Source organism: Trichomycterus rosablanca, chromosome 13 (assembly GCF_030014385.1).
Source record: "Trichomycterus rosablanca isolate fTriRos1 chromosome 13, fTriRos1.hap1, whole genome shotgun sequence".
Taxonomy (NCBI): domain Eukaryota; kingdom Metazoa; phylum Chordata; class Actinopteri; order Siluriformes; family Trichomycteridae; genus Trichomycterus; species Trichomycterus rosablanca.
Genome location: NC_086000.1, coordinates 10,388,561 through 10,413,800, shown reverse-complemented (window position 1 = coordinate 10,413,800; position 25,240 = coordinate 10,388,561). Strand labels below are relative to the sequence as shown.

General features: G+C 40.1%; 1 protein-coding gene across 1 annotated transcript in view; it reads right to left on the bottom strand.

Moving 5' to 3' along the window:
- Positions 1 to 7,909: 7,909 nt before the first annotated feature.
- The window catches only part of apoba (apolipoprotein Ba), a 50,346-nt gene continuing 33,015 nt past the window's right edge, over positions 7,910 to 25,240 (bottom strand). Inside the window, exons 25-29 of the mRNA XM_063008023.1 lie at positions 16,225 to 23,757; positions 13,399 to 13,510; positions 11,497 to 11,526; positions 11,218 to 11,401; positions 7,910 to 9,475 (exon numbers count right to left, since the gene is read on the bottom strand). Coding sequence (XP_062864093.1) covers positions 8,255 to 9,475; positions 11,218 to 11,401; positions 11,497 to 11,526; positions 13,399 to 13,510; positions 16,225 to 23,757 — 9,080 coding nt within the window. The 3' untranslated portion in view covers positions 7,910 to 8,254. The remainder of the gene's footprint in view (positions 9,476 to 11,217; positions 11,402 to 11,496; positions 11,527 to 13,398; positions 13,511 to 16,224; positions 23,758 to 25,240) is intronic.

Below are 25,240 nucleotides of genomic sequence, written 5' to 3'. Positions count from 1 at the left end.
GAGAGAGCCAGATATATCTGTGTGTCATCTGCATAACTATGGTAATCAATGTTGTTAGCCTGTAGCATTTGGCCTAATGGCAGCATATAAAGATTGAACAGAAGAGGTCCGAGAACTGATCCCTGGGGGTCAGTCCACATGTCATAGCCACCCTGTCAGATTCACAGCTGCCAATAGTGACGAAGTAACTCCGGTCTTCTAAATAAGACCTGAACCAATTAAGGACTGTTCCGGAAAGTCCAACCCAGTTTTCCAACCTATCCAGCAGTATTCTATGATCTACAGTGTCAAAGGCAGCACTAAGATCCAGTAAAACCAGAACTGATATTTTACCCAAGTCAGTATTCAGCCGTAGATCATTTAACACTTTTATGAGAGCCGTTTCAGTGCTCTGGTGAGCTCGAAAGCCTGACTGAAATTTGTCAAAATAACCACTGGAATTCAAAAAACTGCTGACTTGATTGTAAACAACTTTCTCAATGATCTTAGCTATAAAAGGAAGATTTGAGACCGGCCTGTAGTTGTTTAACACAGACGCATCCAGAGTTCTCTTTTTTAGGAGTAGCTTAATGGCAGCTGTTTTCAGTGACTTTGGGAAAACGCCTGATTCTAGTGAGCCATTAACTATTTGTTGCAAATCAGTTTTTACAGAGTTAAAAATAGTTTTAAAAAATTCAGATGGCAGTATGTCGAGACAACATGTCGATGATTTAAGATGCTGAACTGTTTTCTCCAGTGTTTTTTTGTCTATTGTATTAAATTGTGACATAATAGTCATGTTATTTCTAGGTGTCTGTAGGGGCAAAAGAAATGAGCAAATTCATTACATTTCTCTGTGGACAGAAGTTCTGGTGTGATCTGTTTTGGAGGATTTGTAAGCTTGTCGACCACGTTGAATAGAGTGCGGGTGTTGTTGATGTTCCTGTTAATGATCTTAGAGAAGTGCAGCTGTCTAGCCCTGCATAACTCCGAGTTAAAACTACAAAGGCTTTGCTTATAGAGATCATAGTGGATTTGAAGTTTAGTTTTCCTCCACTTACGTTCAGCTCTCCTGCATTCTCTTTTCAGAGCTATTACCATCATTGTGTTACGCCATGGTGCTTTCTGTTTGCTCAACGTTTTCATGACTTTTACCGGGGCAACCACATCCATGACAGTCAATATTTTCATGTTGAAGTTATCCAGGAGTTCATCAACTGACTCTGCAATTGAAGTTGGTGATATAGCTATGGCCTCCATAAACTGAGAACTAGTACTTTCATTTATGCACCTTTTCTTAACAGAAACAGAGCTAGTTTGAGCATCTGGAGTGATCAGCATGATCATTTTTGTGACCTTACTAGACCTTAACAGACCTTACTAGACCTTAACAAATCTTAACAGACCTTACTGGACCTTAACAAACCTTAATAGACCTAAACAGACCTTCCTAGACCTTTTAGACCATAACAGAGCTTACTAGACCTTAACAGAATTTACTAGACCCTACTAGACATTAACAGGCCTTACTAGACCTTTAAAGACCTTACTAGACCTTACTAGAGCTTAAAAGGCCTCACTAGACCTTAACAGACTTTAGCAAACCTTAATAGACCTTACAAGACTTTACAAGACCTTACCAGACCTTACTAGTTCTTTTAACATACCTTACTAGACCTTAACAGGCCTTACTAGGCCTTACTAGACCTTAATAGAACTTAGCAGACCTTAACAGACCTTAACAGGCTTTTCTAGACCTTAACAGACCTTACTGGACCTTAAAAGACCTTACTAGACTTTAACATAGCTTACTAGGCCTTACTAGACCTTAACAAATCTTAACAGATTTGACTAGACTTTAACAAACCTTACAAGGTTAGACCTTACTGGACCTTAACAGACCTTACTAGACCATTTTAGACCTTAACAGACCTTACCAGACCTTATCAGACCTTAGCAGATCTTTATAAACCTTAACAAACCTTAATTGACCAAAACAGACCTTACTAGACCTTAACAGACCTTTCTAGACCTTAACAGACCCTACTAGACCTTAACAGGCCTTACTAGACTTTAAAAAGCCTTAACAGACCTTACTATACCTTTCTAGACCTTAGCTCACCTTAGCAGACCTTACTAGACCTTAGCAGACCTTACCAGACCTTAACAGAACTTAACAGGCCTTAGCAGACCTTAGCAGACCTTAATAGACCCTAACAGGCCTTACTCGACCTTAACAGACCTTACTAAACCTTAACAGACCTTAGCAGAGCTTAACAGACTTTACTAGACCTTAACAGGCCTTACTAGACCTTTAAAGACCTAACTAAACCTTAACAGACCTTAGCAGAGCTTAACAGGCTTGATTAGACCTTTACAGGCCTTACTAGACCTTAACAGACCTTGGCTGACCTTAACAGGCCTTACTAGACATTACTAGACCTTAAAATAATTTAACAGGCCTTACTAGACCTTAACAGACGTTTCTAGACCTTAAAAGATGTTAATAGACCTTAACAGAACTTAAAAGGCCTTACTTCACCTTAACAGGCCTTACTAGACCTTAACAGACCTTACTGGACTTTAAAAGACCTTACTGGACCTTAACAGACCTCAGTAGACCTTAACAGACCTTACTAGACCTTAACAGACCTTAGGAGACCTTAACAGAACTTAGTAGACCTTACTGGAGCTTAACAGACCTTACTAGACATTAACTACCTTTCTAGACCTTAACAGACCTTACTAGACCTTAACAGACATCACTAGACCTAAAAAGGCCTTACTAGACCTTAACAGATCTTAGCAGACCTTAACAGACATTACTAGACCTTAACAGACCCTACTAGACCTTAAAAAGGCCTTACTAGACCTTAATAGACTTAACTAGACTTTAACAGGCCTTACTAGACCTTAACAGACCTAACTAAACTTTTACATGCTTTACCAGACCTTAACAGGCCTTACTTGACCTTAACAAAACTTAGCAGACCTTAACAGACCTCAACAGGCTTTCTCAAGTCGGCGCCCCCGATGATGCTTTTGTTCTCAAGTCGGCGCCCCCCGATGACGCTTTTGCTCTCCAGTTGGTACCCCGCGATGGCGCTTTTGCTCTCCAGTTGGCACCTCCCGATGGCGCTTTTGCTCTCCAGTCGGCGCCCCCGATGGCGCTTTTGCTCTCCAGTCGGTGCCCCCTGATGATGCTTTTGCCCTCAAGTCTGAGTTCCCAGAGGATGTTTCTGAACTTTCCTTGGTGCCCCTTGACGGCACTCCTGCTCTCTCGTCGGCGACCCCCGACGGCGCTTCTGGTTTTCCATCGGCGCCCTGCGTTCCAGCAATTTTGTCAGGCCTGCCTCGGAACTTTCTAAATGACTTTAAACTTGCTCCGCACGGTCCAGGACCCCTTTATTTTGTTTTTTTGTGGTGAAGGCACTCCAGGAGTAGTGCCTTTAGGGAGGGGCTTCTGTCATGAGCTCATGTGTGCCACGCCCCTCTCCCTGTGAGCACACTCAGTCTCCAGCCTACGCCCCCTTTCTAATTTGTCCTAGGCTACTAATTAGCCCAATCTGACCTATTTAAGAGAGGAGCTGGAAACAGAGGGTTGGGGATTATTTTTGGATTTGGTTTGTTATTGTTATTGGTTTGACTCGAACTGACTCGGTTGGCTTGTCTGTTTGGCCTATACATTTAAGTAAGCTATTGTTTCTTGGTAGTCTCTATTTTGTCTGTTTTACCTGTTTAGTCTTTGTTTTTAGCTTTATTTCTGTTTAGCTTTAGGTTCATTGTTTTGTGTAACATTTAAATTAGCCCATTTGTGTTAGCATTAGCTTTTGTTTAGTTTAGTTAGCCTTTGTCTTTGTTGATAGCCTTGTTTAGCTTAGTTTAGCTGTGTTTGGTTAGTCTTTGTCAAGTTACCTTAGCCTTTTGTTTGTTTAGTCTAGTTAATCTTGTTTAGTCTTGTTTGTCTTGTTTGTTTTGTTTGTCCCATTCTTTATTATTAATAAATTTTAGTTTAATACATCTCTGCGTGTGTGTCTGCCCCCTTTGTCTTGTCCTGTCTTAGTGACACTGTTCTGGATATCATAGTCCAATCAGCGTTGAGTTATGTTCCGTACAGTACCACCCCTTTTGGGGCGATTTCATTCTGATTGAAAATCGCCCAAATTGCTCTCATAGACTCCTATGTTAAGGCTTATTTTTTCGAACTGCAGGCGCTGCAATACATTCTGTATGGGTTCCAGGAGGGCTCGCACTTACGTGCTTGCATCACACATAACCTGGTGTCGCGATCTCGTCACCATTACCTCAGTTCAGGGCAACTCCATCATGTCATTAAGGGAAATGTCATTCAGTCATCGTAGGGATCAGGATAAATTAGCAATTTAAGAATTAGGGCCACCCAGGCCAAATTTAAACATCAAGCAAGTATCTACAAAGGGGGGAAAATCATATAAGTTACAAGTAAATTATAAGTAAGTAATGTAATTTTTAAATGGTGAATTGTGATTGCACTTATTGTATCTCCCCAATTGTTTTTCTTTATTCATTGCACATCAGCCCCGATGCCAATCTTTATTCTGGAACTGCTGCACCTAAAATAAAATGCTATCTGATGAAGACTGAATTAAATTGTTAGTGTGAAGGCTTTACTTAATTTTATGATTAATGGTAAAGCTGGTCTCTCCATGTGCAAAGTTATTTGTGAGGGCAAACTGAAAGATGACTTAAGATGTTAATTATTTAAGCTTTAATTTACCCATTGAACGGGTCACCTTGGCCATCATCGCAACAATTGCCCCCCCCCCCCCCCCATTTTAATTATAAAAATATAATTAAAACCCACACTTCACGTTTACTTCTGTTTCCTTGCGCTTCTTAATACCATATTCCGTGCAGTAAAGGCACATTTACATAAGTAGTGACAAAATACCTTTTGCGCTTTTCTGCTTTTTTTACCGTTTGTGCACCACATGTCAATGCGCCTTTACTAATCAGAATACGGTATTCCAAGATAAAGCATCTCCACATTAAGAAGCGTGAGGAAACAATAATGAAGTCAAGTGCAGGTTTTATTGTATTTTATATTGATTTTTAACTGTTTTCAATTGTATTTGTGTTTTTATATAGACTTATTGTACTAAAACAATGAGCGAGGAATTTCATTAGTGGATAGAACTTATGAGCTGTAATAATTAAGAGAAGTTTAGTGCCCTGTCTCATTCTTTTAGTACATTAAACCACGTTAAGCTGTATTTTTTATGATAAGCATTTATACTTGGAAAAGCTGATTCTCACAATTTCTCAGAACCCTGCTATAATGCAGATTCGTCTCATATTTGCACTCTGATGATGTTTCACCACAAACAAAGCAGCTGTTCATTGTTAATTAAAAATTAAATATATCATTTTTTAAAGGGCTGAACACGTCGAATTTAAGGAACATGTCGAGTTTAAGGTTACAGATTTCTCCACGAAGGGTGTCGAGTTTCAAATATTTCGAGTTTAGGAGACTTTGAGTTAGAAGGTACCACTGTACCTTTGATGTACTGTATGTATATACATACATATATATATATATACAGTGGGGTCAAAAAGTATTTAGTCAGCCACTGATTGTGCAGGTTCTCCTACTTAGAAAGATGAGAGAGGTCTGTAATTTCCATCATAGGTACACTTCAACTATGACAGACAAAATGAGAAAAAAAAATCCAGGAAATCACATTGTAGGATTTTTAAAGAATTTATTTGTAAATTGTGGTGGAAAATAAGTATTGGGTCAATAACAAACAAGCAAGATTTCTGGCTCTCACAGACCTGTAACTTCTTCTTTAAGAAGCTCTTCTGTCCTCCACTCGTTACCTGTATTAATGGCACCTGTTTGACCTCGTTATCTGTATAAAAGACACCTGTCCACAGCCTCAAACAGTCAGACTCCAAACTCAACCATGGCCAAGACCAAAGAGCTGTCGAAGGACACCAGGAAGAAAATTGTAGACCTGCACCAGGTTGGGAAGAGTGAATCTACAATAGGCAAGCAGGTTGGTGTGAATAAATCAACTGTGGGAGCAATTGTAAGAAAATGGAAGACATACAAGACCATTGATAATCTCCCTCGATCTGGGGCCCCACACAAGATCTCATCCCGTGGGGTCAAAATGATCATGAGAACGGTGAGCAAAAATCCCAGAACTACACGGAGGGACCTGATGAATGACCTGCAGAGAGCTGGGACCAAAGTAACAAAGGCTACCATCAGTACACACTACGCCGAGAGGGACTCAAATCCTGCAGTGCCAGGCGTGTCCCCCTGCTTAAGCCAGTACATGTCCAGGCCCGTCTGAAGTTTGCCAGAGAGCATATGGATGATCCAGAAGAGGATTGGGAGAATATCATGTGGTCAGATGAAACCAAAATGGAACTTTTTGGTAAAAACTCAACTCATCGTGTTTGGAGGAAGAAGAAGAACCCAAGAACACCATACCTACTGTGAAGCATGGGGGTGGAAACATCATGCTTTGGGGCTGTTTTTCTGCAAAGGGGAAAGGACGACTGATCCGTGTTAAGGGAAGAATGAACGGGGCCATGTATCGTGAGATTTTAAGCCAAAACCTCCTTCCATCAGTGAGAGCATTGAAGATGGAACGTGGCTGGGTCTTCCAGCATGACAATGATCCCAAACACACCGCTCGGGCAACGAAGGAGTGGCTCTGTAAAAAGCATTTCAAGGTCCTGGAGTGGCCTAGCCAGTCTCCAGACCTCAACCCCATAGAAAATTTGTGGAGTCCGTGTTGCCCAGCGACAGCCCCAAAACATCACTGCTCTAGAGGAGATCTGCATGGAGGAATGGGCCAAAATACCAGCTACAGTGTGTGCAAACCTGGTGAAGACTTACAGGAAACGTTTGACCTCTGTCATTGCCAACAAAGGTTATGTTACAAAGTATTGAGTTGAACTTTTGTTATTGACCTGGATTTCCTGGATTTTTTTTTCTCATTATGTCTCTCATAGTTGAAGTGTACCTATGATGAAAATTACAGACCTCTCTCATCTTTCTAAGTAGGAGAACCTGCACAATCAAATACTGACTAAATACTTTTTGACCCCACTGTATATATATATACTGTATATATATATATATATATATATATATATAAATATATATAAATCTGGGTGGGGGGGATTCTTAGCACTGCAGTGACACTGACATGGTGGTGGTGTGTTAGTGTGTGTTGTGCTGGTATGAGTGGAATAAATTTGGGTGGGGGGATTCTTAGCACTGCAGTGACACTGACATGGTGGTGGTGTGTTAGTGTGTGTTGTGCTGGTATGAGTGGATAAGACACAGCAGCACTGATGGAGTTTTTAAACACCTCACTGTCACTGCTGGATTAAGAATAGTCCACCAACCAAGAACATCCAGCCAACAGCGTCCTGTGGGCAGCGTCCTGTGACCACTGATGAAGGTCTAGAAGATGACCAACTCAAACAGCAGCAATAGATGAGCAATCGTCTCTGACTTTACATCTACAAGGTGGACCAACTAGGTAGGAGTGTCTAATAGAGTGGACAGTAAGTGAACACGGCATTTAAAAACTCCAGCAGCGCTGCTGTGTCTGATCCACTCATACCAGCACAACACACACTAACACACCACCACCATGTCAGTGTCACTGCAGTGCTGAGAATGATCTACAACCTAAATAATACCTGCTCTGTGGTGGTCCTTTGGGGGTCCTGACCATTGAAGAACAGGGTGAAAGCAGGCTGAAAAAGTATGTAGAGAAACAGATGGACTACAGTCAATAACTGTAGAACTACAAAGTGCTTCTAGATGGTAAGTGGAGCTGATAAAATGGGTGAGTGTGGAAAGAAGGAGGTGGTTTTAATGTTATGGCTGATCAGTGTATTTAAATTATTAAAGACACACCAATTTTGTTATATGCAAACAAGATTTTACTCAGGTTCCATTAGAGTTTTAAGTTGGTTACATATCAGTACAATGAAAAAAAAAAATACACAAATACTTAAACACAGTGTTTTGTCTGTATGACAATTAGATGTCCACTAAATAGAGTTTTGGGACACCCCTTCTAATTCATATGTTTTTCTTTTGACTAAATGGACACAAATATAGCTGAATATATCACACAGCGGTCACTCTTTTTTAATACCATTTGTTTTCCAAATGAGATGTCTTCCAAATGAGATGTCACCTGGTTAGGTGTTCAAATACTTTTGGCGATATGTGTATTTTGACACAGTTTAACAGTGAAATTTAAGTCATGCTTGGCCAGTCACTAAAAGAATTCCAGTAAAAAGGAAGTGGGATATCGATATCTATCTTTTTGCTGTTGACCTTTACGTATGGCTGTGTATGCTGAGAAACCTTTTTTAGAAATTCAATGACATCTTCAGTAATCGTACGAATGTGTTTCTCTAGGAATGAAAACACATCACTGATGGCTGAGTTAAGACTATCTAGGGATAAGTCGTTGTAGAAGTCTTGGATTTTCTGTTGCGCTTTGTCTTTGTACTCTATTGCATTTGTTTTTGCTTCTTGAAGCCGTTTGGTGATTGATTGCATTGCTTGGGTGTTGCTGATCTTAGAATAAATTCCACGGACACAGCTTGAAAGGTCCTGAAATTGTTCAGTCTTCAACGAATTGATGAACTTTCTAATACTCTGGATGTAGCGTTTTATTAAATCACTGATATTCTGTAGCAAGCTCTCTAGCTTCATTCCTTCCCATCTCTTCATTGCTTGAATTATATCATCCTGTGCCGACTTCACGGCAGATTTTAGATTCTCCATCATCTCTCGGCCATTAAAAATTAAATTTGTGCCTGGGATACTGAAATTGATTTCCTTGATGAAGCTTGCAACCGCGTCTGCTATGGTCTCCATAAGGCTGGTAAATCTACCCGCAGCCCGTTTGATGGCCGTCGAGAGAGAGCGTCTCATCCTGTAGTATAACTCCTGTCCGGTGAGTTTCTCTTCAAAACCTGGCAGTTGAAACTTGGTCTCACTCAGGAACTTCATAATAGCGTCGAAAACCACCCGAACGTTGGACTCATAAGTCTGAAGCTGGTCTTTAATTTTGTTGGTAACTTTGTTGATCAAATCCTGGCAGTTAATCTCTGGCATGCTCTTCATCGTTTGCTTCAACATGTCTTTGGACTGCTGGCTCAGTTGCTCGATCGAGTTCTGCATAGAATCTAATACTTTAGGGAAGTCGCTGTACGCTCTGTCAATACTGTTACTTATGGCATTTCTGAACTTTACAGCAGCCCGATTGAGATCAATGCCGAAATGAGCTTTGTGGTATTTGTTGAAGAAGTCACGGATTGCTGCGGTGATATCAGGCAGCTTGGCTTTGAATCCATTCACCATTTCGAAGAACCCGTTAAGATGCCAGCTGGTTTGAAGGTTCAGTTTATCTGAATTTTTCAGCGTTATCTTGAAACTCAGTAGATCTGTATCCTTGTCAGTGGATGACTGCATGACAAAAAATGTAAAAGATTAAAAAAAAGTAGTTAATGAACACAATTCCAGTCAACCAATGTTTTATAATGTAAAAATTCTATTTTATAAAGTCTCAAAAATGTACAATAGCCTAATGACGCACAAGGCTACAAAATTATCAAAACACCCCCTCTCTCCAGGAGCACATGTTAGAGAAGTTTAGGTTGGCAAGCCAACGCCCCCTCACTGTGATTGGTCTCCGGCTAATTACCCACAGCTGCACCTCGTCTGAGGTAATAAACTCATGGAATTTAAAATGGCCGCTTGGGAACAGTCTTTGGAGACTATTTTTAATTTGACTTTGGTTTGGTATGTCTGGTAGTCCGTGCTCTTGTCTGTTAGTCCGTGCTCTTGTCTGTTAGTCTGTGCTCTTGTCTGTTAGTTTGTGCTCTTATCTGTTAGTCCGTGCTCTTGTCTGTTAGTCTGTGCTCTTGTGTTAGTCCGTGCTCTTGTCTGTTAGTCCGTGCTCTTGTCTGTTAGTCCGTGCTCTTGTCTGTTAGTCTGTGCTCTTGTCTGTTAGTTTGTGCTCTTGTCTTAGTCCATGCTCTTGTCTGTTAGTCCGTGCTCTTGTCTGTTAGTCCGTGCTCTTGTCTGTTAGTCCGTGCTCTTGTCTGTTAGTCTGTGCTCTTGTCTGTTAGTCCGTGCTCTTGTCTGTTAGTCTGTGCTCTTGTGTTAGTCCGTGCTCTTGTCTGTTAGTCCGTGCTCTTGTCTGTTAGTCTGTGCTCTTGTCTGTTAGTCTGTGCTCTTGTCTGTTAGTTTGTGCTCTTGTCTTAGTCCATGCTCTTGTCTGTTAGTCCGTGCTCTTGTCTGTTAGTCCGTGCTCTTGTCTGTTAGTCTGTGCTCTTGTCTGTTAGTCCGTGCTCTTGTCTGTTAGTCCGTGCTCTTGGTTATACTCTTGTACATGTTTAGAAGTTTAGTTTAGTGTTTAGTCTAGTTCATGTCTTGTGTTAGTCAGGTTACATGTGTTAGCTTAGGGTTTAGGTTTTTGTTTCTTGCGTTTAGCATTTATTTATGCATTTTTTCTTTTTTTCTTTCAATCTAGTTATCCAATTCTTCGCCATCATTTCTGCAGACCCCTACCATGTCCGAGGAGGTCTGTACCTAACACACACCCCTGCAACACGTGTGCTATTACCAACTGCTTATTTTCACCAGCACAAAGTGGGATCAGTATTGCTTATGGAGAGTCACACACTGATCTCCTTTATTCTCCGTACCTGCGCAGGCACCATTGACCCGCCAGCAGAGGTCGCAATTGCAGCAGTGATGAGGAATCCTTCGCCACCATCCCCCCACCATAGCCGATCATGTCTGCGGCAGACATTCACAAATCATCCCAGCGTGTAGGCACCCAGCTGAGATTTGAACCTAAACACCTGAGATGATACACTTAAGTGTAGTGAAGGCTCGATAGCTAATGAGTTTAGTGCTGCACATTGCTAGTGGTGCCACCTGTGAAAGTATTCTACGTGAGAAGCTATAAGTCACTTAAAATCTGTCAGTGGGAGGCATGTGGCCCCTGAGACTTTGGGCATGTTTAATTCTGATCTAATTACATTTGTAAATGGACAGTAAACTGTTAATTTATTTATAGAAATGTAAATATGCTGTGATGCTGCCCTTCTGCAATTATTGTCTTATCTTATTTATCACATCCATTTTGCTACTGAATCCTAAAAACACTTTAAACACACATGAGATATATATTATCTTACCAAGGTTCGGGTAAAGAATTTCCCATAATATTGGGAGTTTGATCTCTTTGTAAACTGGAATCCAACAAAGCCAGCAGGTGAGGAGACTGAAGATGTGATACCGTTGCTGTGGGAGGCAAAGTGGAATTTTATATCCGCAAATGTTTGGCTAATAACATCAATATCCAGAGTGTGTCTGTGGGGCCTATAAATACAAATACAAAACACGTGATTTAGTTTGTGTTTACATTACTAGCTTAAAGTTCAGTATGAAAACTAATTCTGATCATAAGTCGTTACCTTGAAGCAGAAGGTTCCTCTCGTTTTACTCTGTAAAAGGAAGATAAAACATCAGAGACAATTTTTTTGGCTGCCTCACTGTCCACCAGTAATAAAAAATACATTTGTAATTGACAGAACATGCATTTATTTTTTCAAATGTAGTATCTTTTAATAAAAACAATTATTACGTAGTCATGTCATGCATAAATTTACCTATAAAAGGTAACATTTTACAAAAAGAAAATTGATTAGGTGTACATTTGGTGTGTAAAATATGTAGTGTATTGCCTCAAAAAGACATGCTGTATGCAATGCAGTGACACTATACATATACACACAAAAACAGTTGAGACATTTGCAAAAATACAATAAGAAGCCGAATCTGTGATTTATTAATTCCAGAGGTGGAAAGAGTACTTAAATATTGTACTCAATTAAAAGTACTATTACTTTAATGAATTTTTACTTAAGTACGAGTAAAGTTACTAGTCTAAAAATCTACTCAAGTAAAAAGTAACTCATTTAAAATGTACTCAGAGTAAACGTTACTTTTTTAACAGCGGGGGTTTCAAACTCTATAACCACTGAAGTTGGCATTAATTGTGGATTCTATAGACCAGCCTTCTTTTCATCACCAACAAATACCAAACAACAGTCATACTGCAAATCTCATAACTCAAAACAAGTCAAGGTTACAGGTGTTGTCACTTTCACTGTAACACTGTGCTCCTATGTGCCACGCCCCCCCTCTCTGTGAGCACATTCAGTCAGAGAGAGCTCTGAGCCTCAAGCGTCAGGATTGGTCCTGGGCTGCTAATTGCTGGCAGCTGCACCTCGTCTGGGAGGAGAAGCCTGGGATATTTAAGGAGGCAGCTTCTCCTCAGACTTTGGGAACTATTGGACTACTATTTTGGTTTGGCTCTGTGTGTCTCTGGTCTCTGGTCTCTGGTCTCTGGTCTCTGGTCTCTGGTCTCTGGTCTCTCGTCTCTCGTCTCTCGTCTCTCTTGTCATGTTAAGTCATGGCATTTAAAAACTCCAGCAGCGCTGCTGTGTCTGATCCACTCATACCAGCACAACACACACTAACACACCACCACACCACCGTTAAAAAATCAACGTGACATTTGTTTTTGAAATTCTTAATAAATAGAGTTGTAAAAAGTGCGGAAACTTTTTGAAGAACCCTCGTATATGAATATTCATCTCACTACTTGCTTGCCGGCTGATAAAAGGTGCGATGGATCTTCCTTTTTTTATTATTTTATTGTATTAAATTTATATTATATATTTATTATATAATCTTATAATATATATTTTAATATTATGTATTAGATTCAATATCACTGTTTAATATCACTATTATGGCATTTTAGTGGTGATATTATCTTGGGCGGCACGGTGGCTTAATGGGTAGCCTCTTTCCTCTGGGTGCTCCGGTTTCCTCCCACAGTCCAAAAACATGCCACCAGGCTAATTGCTAATTGAAAACACTGAATTGTCCTATAGATACCTAGCCGCTAGATGCACAAACCAGTGCATTGTAGTGCCGGTCCCAAGCCCGGATAAAATAGGGAGGGTTGTGTCAGGAAGGGCATCCGGCGTAAAAATTTTCCAAATCAAGTGCAGACCATGATCCGCAGAGAGTCGACCCCGCAACCAAACGGGACAAAAGGCCAAGGAAAAAAAGAAGAAAAAGTGGTGATATCATCTTGTTAAAATGACAGTGTACATACTTAAGCTATATACAAATTTAATAAATTGATGAAATTACTGCAAAAAAAACCCATTTAAAGCAGTTGATGAAAATGAAACATGAAAAAAAAACTTAACAGATAAACTATTAAAGATTTGCTGTGTTTTGAACACATATGCATTATGCACACACACACACACACACACACACACACACACATATAGTACCTCAAACTCTTTTGGAGGTCATGCTTCCAGTTCACCTTCAAATCATTGTGGGACAGGGTACACTTTCCATCCAAATTTAAGGCTCCATTATCAAGGGAAACTCTGGCAACAGCTAAAAAAGAAGTGGCAGAACGGTATTTAATAGTGGAAACTTGCGGGAACAGGAAGGAACCTGCATGCCATGGTAGTCATGGTATTTTACAACTTTTTTAAGACTGAATGATTGAAACCAAAAATAAGTATTAATATTGTAAATATTTCTAAGTTAATGATAATGACTGGTAACATCTCATAAATAATGCCAGTTTAACTGCACCCAAGTAAATGGAATAGTGATCTCACCTAGGGCTGAAAAGAAAATTAGTTTGGGCTTTCTGGTAATCCAAAAACTACTAAAAATAAGGTCTTGAGGTCTGTCATCATTTAGAAGCTGTTGGTACACAGGTGAAGCTGTCCACAGTCAAGCAAGCTTCAGGTTGCCATGGGCATAGAGGATGCTTAGCAATAAAGAAGCCACTGCCTTGAAATTAGCACCATATCGCTCATGGTTTATGGATTAAATTTATTTTTGCCAAGGTTGAGAAGAAAACCCTCTCTTTGTCTCTTTTTGCAAATAGACCACTGTTCCACGCAATTTGTAACAGGTACAGTTGAAGTATCCTTACTTATAGGAGCACAGATAAGTCACCAGCCTCAAAATCACTACTGAGAAATTAGGAGACCATGATACAAAATTAGACATTTTAACTTTCAGCCAAAACCTATAATATACAGTGTATCACAAAAGTGAGTACACCCCTCACATTTCTGCAAATATTTCATTATATCTTTTCATGGAACAACACTATAGACATGAAACTTGGATATAACTTAGAGTAGTCAGTGTACAGCTTGTATAGCAGTGTAGATTTACTGTCTTCTGAAAATAACTCAACACACAGCCATTAATGTCTAAATAGCTGGCAACATAAGTGAGTACACCCCACAGTGAACATGTCCAAATTGTGCCCAAATGTGTCGTCGTCCCTCCCTGGTGTCATGTGTCAAGGTCCCAGGTGTAAATGGGGAGCAGGGCTGTTAAATTTGGTGTTTTGGGTACAATTCTCTCATACTGGCCACTGGATATTCAACATGGCACCTCATGGCAAAGAACTCTCTGAGGATGTGAGAAATAGAATTGTTGCTCTCCACAAAGATGGCCTGGGCTATAAGAAGATTGCTAACACCCTGAAACTGAGCTACAGCATGGTGGCCAAGGTCATACAGCGGTTTTCCAGGACAGGTTCCACTCGGAACAGGCTTCGCCAGGGTCGACCAAAGAAGTTGAGTCCACGTGTTCGGCGTCATATCCAGAGGTTGGCTTTAAAAAATAGACACATGAGTGCTGCCAGCATTGCTGCAGAGGTTGAAGACGTGGGAGGTCAGCCTGTCAGTGCTCAGACCATACGCCGCACACTGCATCAACTCAGTCTGCATGGTCGTCATCCCAGAAGGAAGCTGACGCACAAGAAAGCCCGCAAACAGTTTGCTGAAGACAAGCAGTCCAAGAACATGGATTACTGGAATGCCCTGTGGTCTGACGAGACCAAGATAAACTTGTTTGGCTCAGATGGTGTCCAGCATGTGTGGCGGCGCCCTGGTGAGAAGTACCAAGACAACTGTATCTTGCCTACAGTCAAGCATGGTGGTGGTAGCATCATGGTCTTGGGCTGCATGAGTGTTGCTGGCACTGGGGAGCTGCAGTTCATTGAGGGAAACATGAATTCCAACATGTACTGTGACATTCTGAAACAGAGCATGATCCCCTCCCTTCGAAAACTGGGCCTCATGGCAGTTTTCCAACAGGATAACGACCCCAAACACAACCTCCAAGATGACAACTGCCTTGCTGAGGAAGCTGAAGGTAAAGGTGATGGACTAAACCCAATTGAGCACCTGTGGCGCATCCTCAAGTGGAAGGTGGAGGAGTTCAAGGTGTCTAACATCCACCAGCTCCGTGATGTCATCATGGAGGAGTGGAAGAGGATTCCAGTAGCAACCTGTGCAGCTCTGGTGAATTCCATGCCCAGGAGGGTTAAGGCAGTGCTGGATAATAATGGTGGTCACACAAAATATTGACACTTTGGGCACAATTTGGACATGTTCACTGTGGGGTGTACTCACTTATGTTGCCAGCCATTTAGACATTAATGGCTGTGTGTTGAGTTATTTTCAGAAGACAGTAAATCTACACTGCTATACAAGTTGTACACTGACTACTCTAAGTTATATCCAAGTTTCATGTCTATAGTGTTGTCCCATGAAAAGATATAATGAAATATTTGCAGAAATGTGAGGGGTGTACTCACTTTTGTGATACACTGTATATATTTGTTATGCTTCCTCTCTACTGGAGAGCGAACTGACACACGCTTCCTCCGAAATGTGTGCAGTAGCCGGCTGCATCTTTTCACCTGCACGAGGCAAGTTCATATGCCGATCAGCCTTGTGCACGGAGAGCCACACACTGATCAGTATTATTCCTCTATTCTGTGCAGAAGCCATCAATCAGTCAGCAGAGGTCGTAATTGCATCAGTTATGAGGTCCCTATCCGGCATTTACCTTTCCTGGATAAACAAAAGCCAAACGTTGTTCATATGGCCGCCCAGCCCAGTCGGATGGCAGAGCTGAGATTTGATACAATGTATTCGAAATCCCAGCTCTAGTGTGCTAGTGTATTTGCCATGATATGCATGTCCTATAAATGGTTATTCAAAGAATTTAACTGTATGTGAACCACAACAACTAAACAAAATGCAGTTTAAATAAATAATAAAACATATTACCTTCCAAGTCATACACCAAGAAGGTCATGGTGGAAATACAGTTGGACTTGAGTGTGTACACAAATCCTGGCGCCTTATTCTCCATTTTTGCTGTCATTGTTTTGTTATAAATCGGGGAGGAAACTTTCACAGTAGTGGAGAGGGCACCGAACGCTGGAATAAACACACCGACTGGTAGGTGGAGGGAGATCTCTGGGATCTCAAGTTTCTGTTCAGGGATGGTTATGGCTGGCATCTCGAAGTTACACACACTTTTGATGATGTCATCCAGACTGATAGTGTGCTCACCAATGGTGAAAGATTTAGGCAGGGTAAGTGGTGAGATGGTTATCTCGTATTTTGGGAACTTAAAAAACAGAAGAGCCATTTTGTCCTTCAAATATTTTGTGCTTATTTCAATGCTGGGAACTTTGACCTTTGGTAGAGCCGGCAGAGTTATGTCGAATGAGTTTGTTTTGATGACATTTGGGATTTTCAGACTCTTTGGATCTATTGTAAAAGATGGCACTTGTAAGCTGGTGAAAGGTAGATTAAAAGATGGAATAGTGATGGCAGGTGGGATAGTGATAGAGTCAGGTACATCTGCATTTTCAAGTCGCTTGTCAATATCTTTAAGAATATGTGGAATCTGTTTTAGCCAGTTGGGTGCTGGTATTGTAAATACTGGAATTTTAAATGTGAGTCCTTTATCAAACACTTTTGAAGGTAGTGTCAAGAGTATTCCATCCATACTCTTGGTATATACCCAGTGAGTAGCAAAGCTAAAGGACTGTAATTGATCGGTGCTGGTGGTCTCATCAAACTTCAACACATCCCACAGAGATTTCTGATACACAGGCAATTTGATAGACTTCAGGAATGCAACATAACCTAAAAGTAATTTTGTATACTCCATGCGAATCTCGGATACATCGTTGGATAGCAAAAGGTCACTGAAATGTTTAACAGATCCTAGTTTTTGTGTGCAATTCCAAACGAACTTCTGTTTGTCCAAAGAGATAGCAAGATCCATGTTCTCAGCTAGTCCTGCAAAACCAAGGCTGGATGGTTGCGATATATCAATAACGAAATGAGAAGACAGCGTCGTCAGTGGAACAAATTCAAACAAACCTGACACTAAGTGCTTTCCATTGGTCGAGAATGATGCAGTATTGACCTTGTTGTTGCTTGTGTAAGTTATTGTAGCATAAATACGTTTAAGAGAAGCCTCAAGTTCAAAGTTCTTAGTAATGTCTAAATTCCAGATTTTGTTCTTTTTGTAGTCTCCATCAGAGGTTATGTCTGTTTTCACAGTGGAACGGAGACCATTGATATTCAGGTATATCGTTGCTTCATTGTTAAAAGAATCAGAAAACCGTCCAGTCTCTTGAAATTTCCCATCAGTCTTACCTTTTAAAATACTCTCCAGAGAGAAATGAGTTAGCAGTGTCTCAAGCGAAAGGGCATGCTCCATGTTTCCCTTTCCTTCTGCTTTTAATAGTGGGAGACGATAGGTGTATTGAAGTTTTAGATTTGAAGCAATGTTAGGCTTGGTCTTAGTATTTCCACTGAGTTGCTGATTCAACTCCATTGTAAAAACAGGCAGTTTGACCTTGAAGACATTTGCCCAGGAGGTCTCAATATTTCTCTTTGTAAGGCTGAAACTGCTGTCATGATTATATTCTGCATTCTTGTGTTCCAGTGACAGCGTCGTGGCCACCTTCAGACACCTCTTTTTGGTAATGCTCGTGGTACCATCGAGTTTGCCTTTAAGGAGGTCAAATACAGAGGTAGACGTTGCACCCAGTTTGATGACAAGGTCTGACTGATTGTACAAGCCGCCGTTAGAGCTGACGGTAATCACGGGTGATTTGAATGTGAAGTCGTAGGTCAAGTTGCCTAAAGCAGGTATCATGATGCTGTTTTGAATCTCTGGTAATGTGAACGTGGGTAGCTTCAATTTTTTTAGTGTTTTAGGAACATTTAATACTGGTAACCCTAGAGATGGAAGTACAAGAGTATACGAGGGCACTGAGAAACACAGGATAGGAAGTTTGAAGCTTGGTGTGCTGAGCTCTTTGGGCATGAAAAAGCCAACCGCTGGCAACTCCGCTCTAAATGCTGAAACTTCGATATTCAGAAAAGGAATAGTGTATCCAGGGACAGTGAAATATCTTGGAGGCTGGTTGGATGTATCAATGTTGTATTTTTCAAACTGAGACCTGGCTTTGTTATAAGAGCTTGTTAAGGCATCAACGATTGCATCCCGTCCATGTTCAAAGTGTACTCCTAGGTTCTTAGCGTTGTCATTAATAAAGTTGTAGAAAGGCTCAAGATCCAGGTCTAATGTGTGTTTTTCAGGGTTTTTTTGATAATGCAGCTTAAAGTCAATATCAAAGGATTGTTGAGGACTGGTCAGTAGATCTTTCAGACACAAATCATTCCACAAAGAAAAACCTGTGATCTTAGGAGTTTTGATTTCAAAGTATGGCACAGTCATCTCTGGGATATTTAGCGGGACAGTCAAAAAGTCAAGATTGGCCTCACCGTCGACTGATGCGTAGATCCCTGCACCCATTTCATTGTTTTCTAACGTGAAGTTGTGGTTGTATTTATACTGGTTGAAGCGAGCCAGAGCCACGCAAGACGTGTGCTGTTTTTTAGAGTTAAAAATCAGCTTGTAATCATGCTGAAGATCGATCTTTCCAGTTAGTTTAAGGGGCAGGGTTATCTTTGAATTCCCTTTATTTTTGCAGTCAAGGGCAATCTCAAACGGTTGCGCCAAAAAGTCACAAGAATTTGACAGGGTTCCACTGACTTTTCCAGTCAGTTCTGCATCGTGTGAGGCCGTCAGTTCAATTTTGAGACCCTCCGTTTGAGCCGTTCCTGTAAGTCTCATGACACTTTTCTTTATAAACGGAGTCTCAGTCTCAGCACTGGCATCGATTTTAATGTGACTCAGAAGGACAGATTCAGCATTGAGTGATTTTTTTATTTTAAAGAGTTTGCTGTTAGTTTCACCGTCCATCGTGAGCTTTGCAGTGCCAGTGTTGACACTGAACTCTAGATTGCTCTTGTGTATGCCTTCATCAGTGAGGTCATTATATGACCATTTAAAATCTCCCACATTTTTACAGGTCAATGAAATGGTTCCAGACTCAAATTGAGCCTTAGCAGTTTTTCTAAATGTTGCCTCATTTGAGAAGTCCAGACAGGCAATATTTAGCTTATGGTTATAAGTTGTATCCATGGTCAATGATATTCCATCCTTTAGAGCAACTCCTATTTCATTGGATAAATCAGCTTTGTATGGTTCTGTTGTTGCTTTAGCAGATGTCTTCACTTTCGCCTCAGCTGATGGTCCACTAAAAACAAGAGAACCTTCATGATCGATATTAAAACCTACGTGGGTGACTTTCATTGTTTCACTAATGACCATTTTCTTCTTTTTAGGGCATGCGATTTGAAGCATCGCATCCAGCGAATAGCCAAGAAAATCTATAGTCGATTTGGCCTGTGAGTTCAGCGTAGCTTTGAACTGTGGATCCGAGCTTTTGACAGTTGTATTTTGAATTTCTGCCACTGTCTTCATTGTGTAGTGTGGGGAGTTGAATTGAAGTTGTCCAGACAGCTTCCCAAAAGCTGGTATGCATGGTTTAAATTGAATTTTTGGCAGTTTGACCTCAGGGATCGGCAACATGGTGATCTCGAAATCCTGGACATTGAGTTTTGGTATATTTATGTCTGGGAACTTCATATCAACAAGCTTGAACTCCAGAAAGGTAAAATCTGGCAGGTCGAACAAATAAAGCACTCTTAAGTCACCAAAGGTGTCCTCGGGATCAAGCTCAGGAATTTCAAGGTCTCTAATGTGATCGATGAATTCAATTATCTTCTGTTTAATCATTTCAAAGTCAATAGTGATGGATGGAACTTCAATACAGTCCAGAATCTTGAATTCTGGCACTGTTATCACTGATGGAATAGTGATATCTTGAAGACTAGCCATGTTTATTTTAAAATTAGGAACTTCGAGTGAAGTGAATGGCAGAGTAAAAGCTGGTGTTTCAATTCCTGCCATCTTGAGAGAACTGAGAAATCCTTCCACAGCTTGGAGGATATTATCAAGGATTTCTTGTTCATCACATATATTGCGAATTAGTTCAATGAAGTTTTTGAACTTAGATGAGATGAAGGCAATCATATTGGTGTAGGATTCACTTGCCCGCTGTAAATAAACTTCTATTTCATCGCCGATATCCATGTCATTGATTCTCTGTCTCAAATCTTCAAGCATATCCTGAATCTTCAGTTTAATATCCTTGTAAGCTGTGGTGTCTATAACCCCCTTAAGTATCCTGTACAGCTCAGCTACTTTGGTATTTTTTAATTGCTCAATATAATTGTAAACAGATTCCTGCATCTTTCTAAGAAACTCTCTGGAAGCTTCAATCTTCTGTGGAATTTCATAGATCTGTATTTGTTCATTAACAAAATCTATAAATTGGCTGATTTTCTTATTGGCTTCATCGACAAATTTATCGTAATCAAAATCTTTTATTTTCTTGATAATCATTTGAATATAGTCATTTAGATCGTCCAGGTTTTTCTTAATGTCGAATGATTTTAATTTACTAACAGCAGAGTTCAGGAGTGTCATAAACCTGTCTGAATAATATTCAGTTGGAATAGATTTTAAAGTATCTACTACTGCCTCCACAGTCTCCTGGATTTTGTACTGTTCAAAAAGATTCTTTACCAGTTTAACAAAATCTTCCATCCTCTTTTCAATTTCATATTTTTGAAACAGGTTGCTTATTATTGAGTAAACATAATTAAGTTTTTCCACAACTTCATATTCCTCAATCCAGTTAAAAACAACATCCTTAATGGAATCGATGACTTTTTTAATCTCATCTGAGGGGATGTGGTCTGACAACTGTTCCAGGTACATAGCCAAATCAGCCGAGCTTAAATAGTCTATTACATCCTGAATAAACTTTGTAATATCAAAGTTCTCCACGGCTTCCTTTAGTTCACTTATTTTGTCTTGGATCTTTGCTCTGATGTCATACTCAGCGTCAAGTTTTTTTAACCAGTCCATGCTACTATCATGTAGTTTTTGCAGATCAATTTGTCCAATTACATCTTCAATAGCACTGATGATTTCTAGGATTGTGCTTGTTATATGATTTCTTGTATCAAAAGCTTTAAGTTCATCTCCAATAGTTTTTAAAATGTCGGTCCAAGATCCACTTTGAATAAAATCTTTGATTTGAGCTTTCAGGTCCCTTATTTTGGTTGCCAGATCAATTAAGGCTTTTTCTAAATCAGTCTTTAAGTTTTCCATAGATGCTTCTAAGTCATCTAAGTTAACAGCATAGTCTTGCGCTAAAGACACCACCACATCTTTGGCCATGTTTAATTTGTTTTCAAGGTCAAGATCCTCTATGAAATCACCAACCTTTTTGGGGAATTTATCCAAGTTCTCTTTAAATTGCCTGACCAAATAATTGAGATCTAACCCATTAAGGTGCTTCTGAAGAGATTCGAGCATGCTTACGATTGAGGTTTTCATCTTCTCAAGGGCAACTGGAAGACTTTCAATAAAGGGTAAATCAATCATATGGCAGTCTTTGTTTTTATCATACTTGATGGAACCAAAGACACTGAATTCTTGATTGTCCAAAGAAACATCAATAGAGTCTGCTGCTTTGTTGAACAGATTTGTTAGGAGCACTCCAGACAGCTGAGCTCCCATATCCATTTCTTTGTTGTAAATACTGACATCTTGGTTGTATGCATGGTTATTTAGCTTGGACTTCAATTTCCATGACATAGACTGCTCATTGGGCATCAACAAGCCATCACATTTGTTTTCAATCTGAGTTTCAGCTATGTTACCATTTGGCAACTTGATTGTGGCAGAGGCTCTCCAGTCATGGGACTTAGCGATTGCAAAAGGTTCTGCCTTTAAGAGGAACTTGCTATATAGTTGACCACTGTGCTTACCGCAGAAATTAACTGAACCATCACTATTAAGAATGGCATCGATAGTGAGGCTAAATGGCATGGCCATCGTGCGGATTGTATTCTCAAGACGCAAATCTCTGGAATTTAAACGGGTTTCACTTTTCAAAACAGACGCCAATCCAGCAAATTCCAGGTCAAAGTTATGGCTGATCTGTGAATCTAGGACTTCTCCAGTTGAGTCACATTTCATTGACCCAGACAAGTCGATTAAACTGAATCCACAAGTCGTCTTAATGGTATTGTCTTGCTTATATTTTCCAGTAATGCTTCCAGTTGCGTCTATCTTAAATGGCTCCATCTTAAGGTTACCTTCTTTCTTTAGTGTGAGATCAAACACATCAAGTTTACAGTTTGAGTTCAAAGAAGCAACAAAAGGTTTCAAGTTAACCTTGACATCATGGTTGTAGGATGCACCATCACAGATCAAAGCGTCTATCTTGGACTGGAATCCCAGGGTCCACAGAGTTACATCCAGAGTGTGTGTGCTTTCAGTTCTCATTTTTCCCAAAGTTCCCATCATGGTGTTGAAGAAAGTCAAGCCCTGCTTATTTAGAGCCAAGTTCATGGTGCTTCTTGCATCACTGCTAAAAGCGGTGCCTTTAAAAATGCTGTTTAAGTTAACTCCATTCTCGGAGATCTTGCCCTCCACATTAAGCTCACCCGTACTGACCTGCGATGATCCTTTAGCCATAAGAGACATGGAGGCTCCAGTTCTATCAATTCCAGCATTGAAGGTTTTTTCAAATGTCATCGAGCTACACAGAAGTGTTGTTGTGCAACTTGTAGCCAAGCCATTCCTTCCCACAGTAAGTGTACCTTTGTGTGCTCCACGTTTATTCTCTAGGTTTAGAGAGCCATCTATGTTTACTTCAAGTCCATCACCATTCAGAGATCCCATAAGAAGTGAAAATGCTCGAGTAGGTCCATCATTTGCCTGGGTCTCAACTCTGAAGTTTGCTTTATCTTTTGCCAAATTGAGGTTGGTTTGAAGGCGAATGGCTTTTCCAGGTGCTTTGGCATTAGCATCTGACTTCAAAGACAACTTGCCATCCTTGCACTTCAGTTCAGCTACATGCATCAGAACATCATTTTCTGAATTTGTTTTGGACACAATGGATAACTCTTTATCGTCATATTCTACCTGGGTGACAGTTTGACTCTTAAACATTGTGGAATCAAAACTCAAAGTGGACTCTGCTTTTCCTTCTCCTTCCTTTAAATCGATGTTGATTGATTTAGTATATGCAGTGTTGGCAAACAGGGGTCCGATTTTGAAGACACTGTCTACATTTGTATCTGAAGTGATTTCACTGCCAGTATAGTGAGCCTGTGTAGAACAGATTAGGGAGGTTTGGAGCCCACATGGACCTGTTGCTTCAGCCTTGTAATTTATCCTTAGTTTTTCAAAAGCATCAATGCTTTTCACGATACTGAAGCTGGCATCAAGGAAACTGTGGTGTAAGGAGCCATTCAGATGATATTTAAGGGTGTCATCCAAAGTGCCACCAATCATGGCCATACCTATATAAAACAAAAATGTGTTATTTAATTTGCATAGTGTATGTTTTATAAAATGATAAAGAGAGGAATAAGAAAAAGAGAAGAGGAATACACAATATGGCCAAGAGCACTTGGACGCCTGACCTGAACTTCTTAAAAAAATCCACTCTGTCATAGGGCGCTGAGCGCTGCTTGATGAAAGCACCTGGTGTAGAGCTGCCACTAACGACTATTTTTCTATCAATTAATCTATAGACTAATTTATTGATTAATCGATTAATCTAACAATTAATTTTTCTTCAAAAAATGTAATTTAGAATCTCATTTAAGCTTCTTTTATTTTAACAACAAACTGAATGGCATAATAATATGGCACAAAACTAAATGTAAACAGGGTTTATGTCCATATTATCACCTTCTCAAGTGTTCCATATTAAAACTAGTGCAACATGTGTTTATGGCATTCCGTACACAAAGCAGTGTGCTAAAACTTATAGCAGCAGAAATAAAATAGAGGTAGGCACGTCTCATCAAGTCCAACGTACAGTAACGACAGAATGAGTCCAGATTCTAACCTACACATTTACTCAAAAATTACTTTACATTCTAAGCAATATAAACAAAATGGTAATTGTTTTACGAGAAGCTTTTTGCGCTTTGATAGCCGCAAAAATCGCAAGCCCAACAGAGAAAGTGTGCGGCGTGTGTGAATGTGCCCCAACTGAACTCGCTAAGGAATACGGTATTCTAGGATCTCCGCAATTAAGAAGTTGAAACAATATAGATGTGCAACATCGTGCTAGTGCTGCTGTGATACCATCAAGCTTTGCACAGTGTACAAACCACTTTTTTGTATAAGTTTTAAGTATCACCAAACTTTTGATAATTTGGGTCTTGGAAAACTTTGAGCTCTTCTTTGAAAGCTCCCTACAATCGGCCTCTGACTCTGCTGCAGACGGCGTTTTTTAAGGCAACCAGTGACTCGACCAAATACGACTTAGGTCATGCAAGTAGTGCTGAGGGAAATCATATGAATGCTTATATGAATGGAAACATTGTAGAAATTAAAAAGGATCATCCATAAGCATCAACTAGGTCGACCAATCGCGGCAGCCCTAACTTGGTGTAACTCCACATTTAAAGAATTGAATGTTAAATGAATGAATCAAATCAAAGGGTACAAGGTAGAACAAGTTAAGTGGCTAAATAGCCATAAAATGAAAGATGAGAAATAATGGCTAAGCAAATAAAAAACATACTAAAACTTCCAATAAACACAGACCATGACCAAACCATAAGCTGAAGCCTAAAGCGATATTACAGAATAGCAAGGGCTAGCGAACTCAAGAACAGTATGACTGAACTCCCAGTGATATTTAAGGAAAACAAAACTAAACAAGGCAAACAATTACTTTACAGAAGTGTAATTAGAGATCACCCAAAAACCCAGAAAATGAGAGATAGACTGGTGCAGAAATACAGCCAAGCTGGATTGTCACTTGGG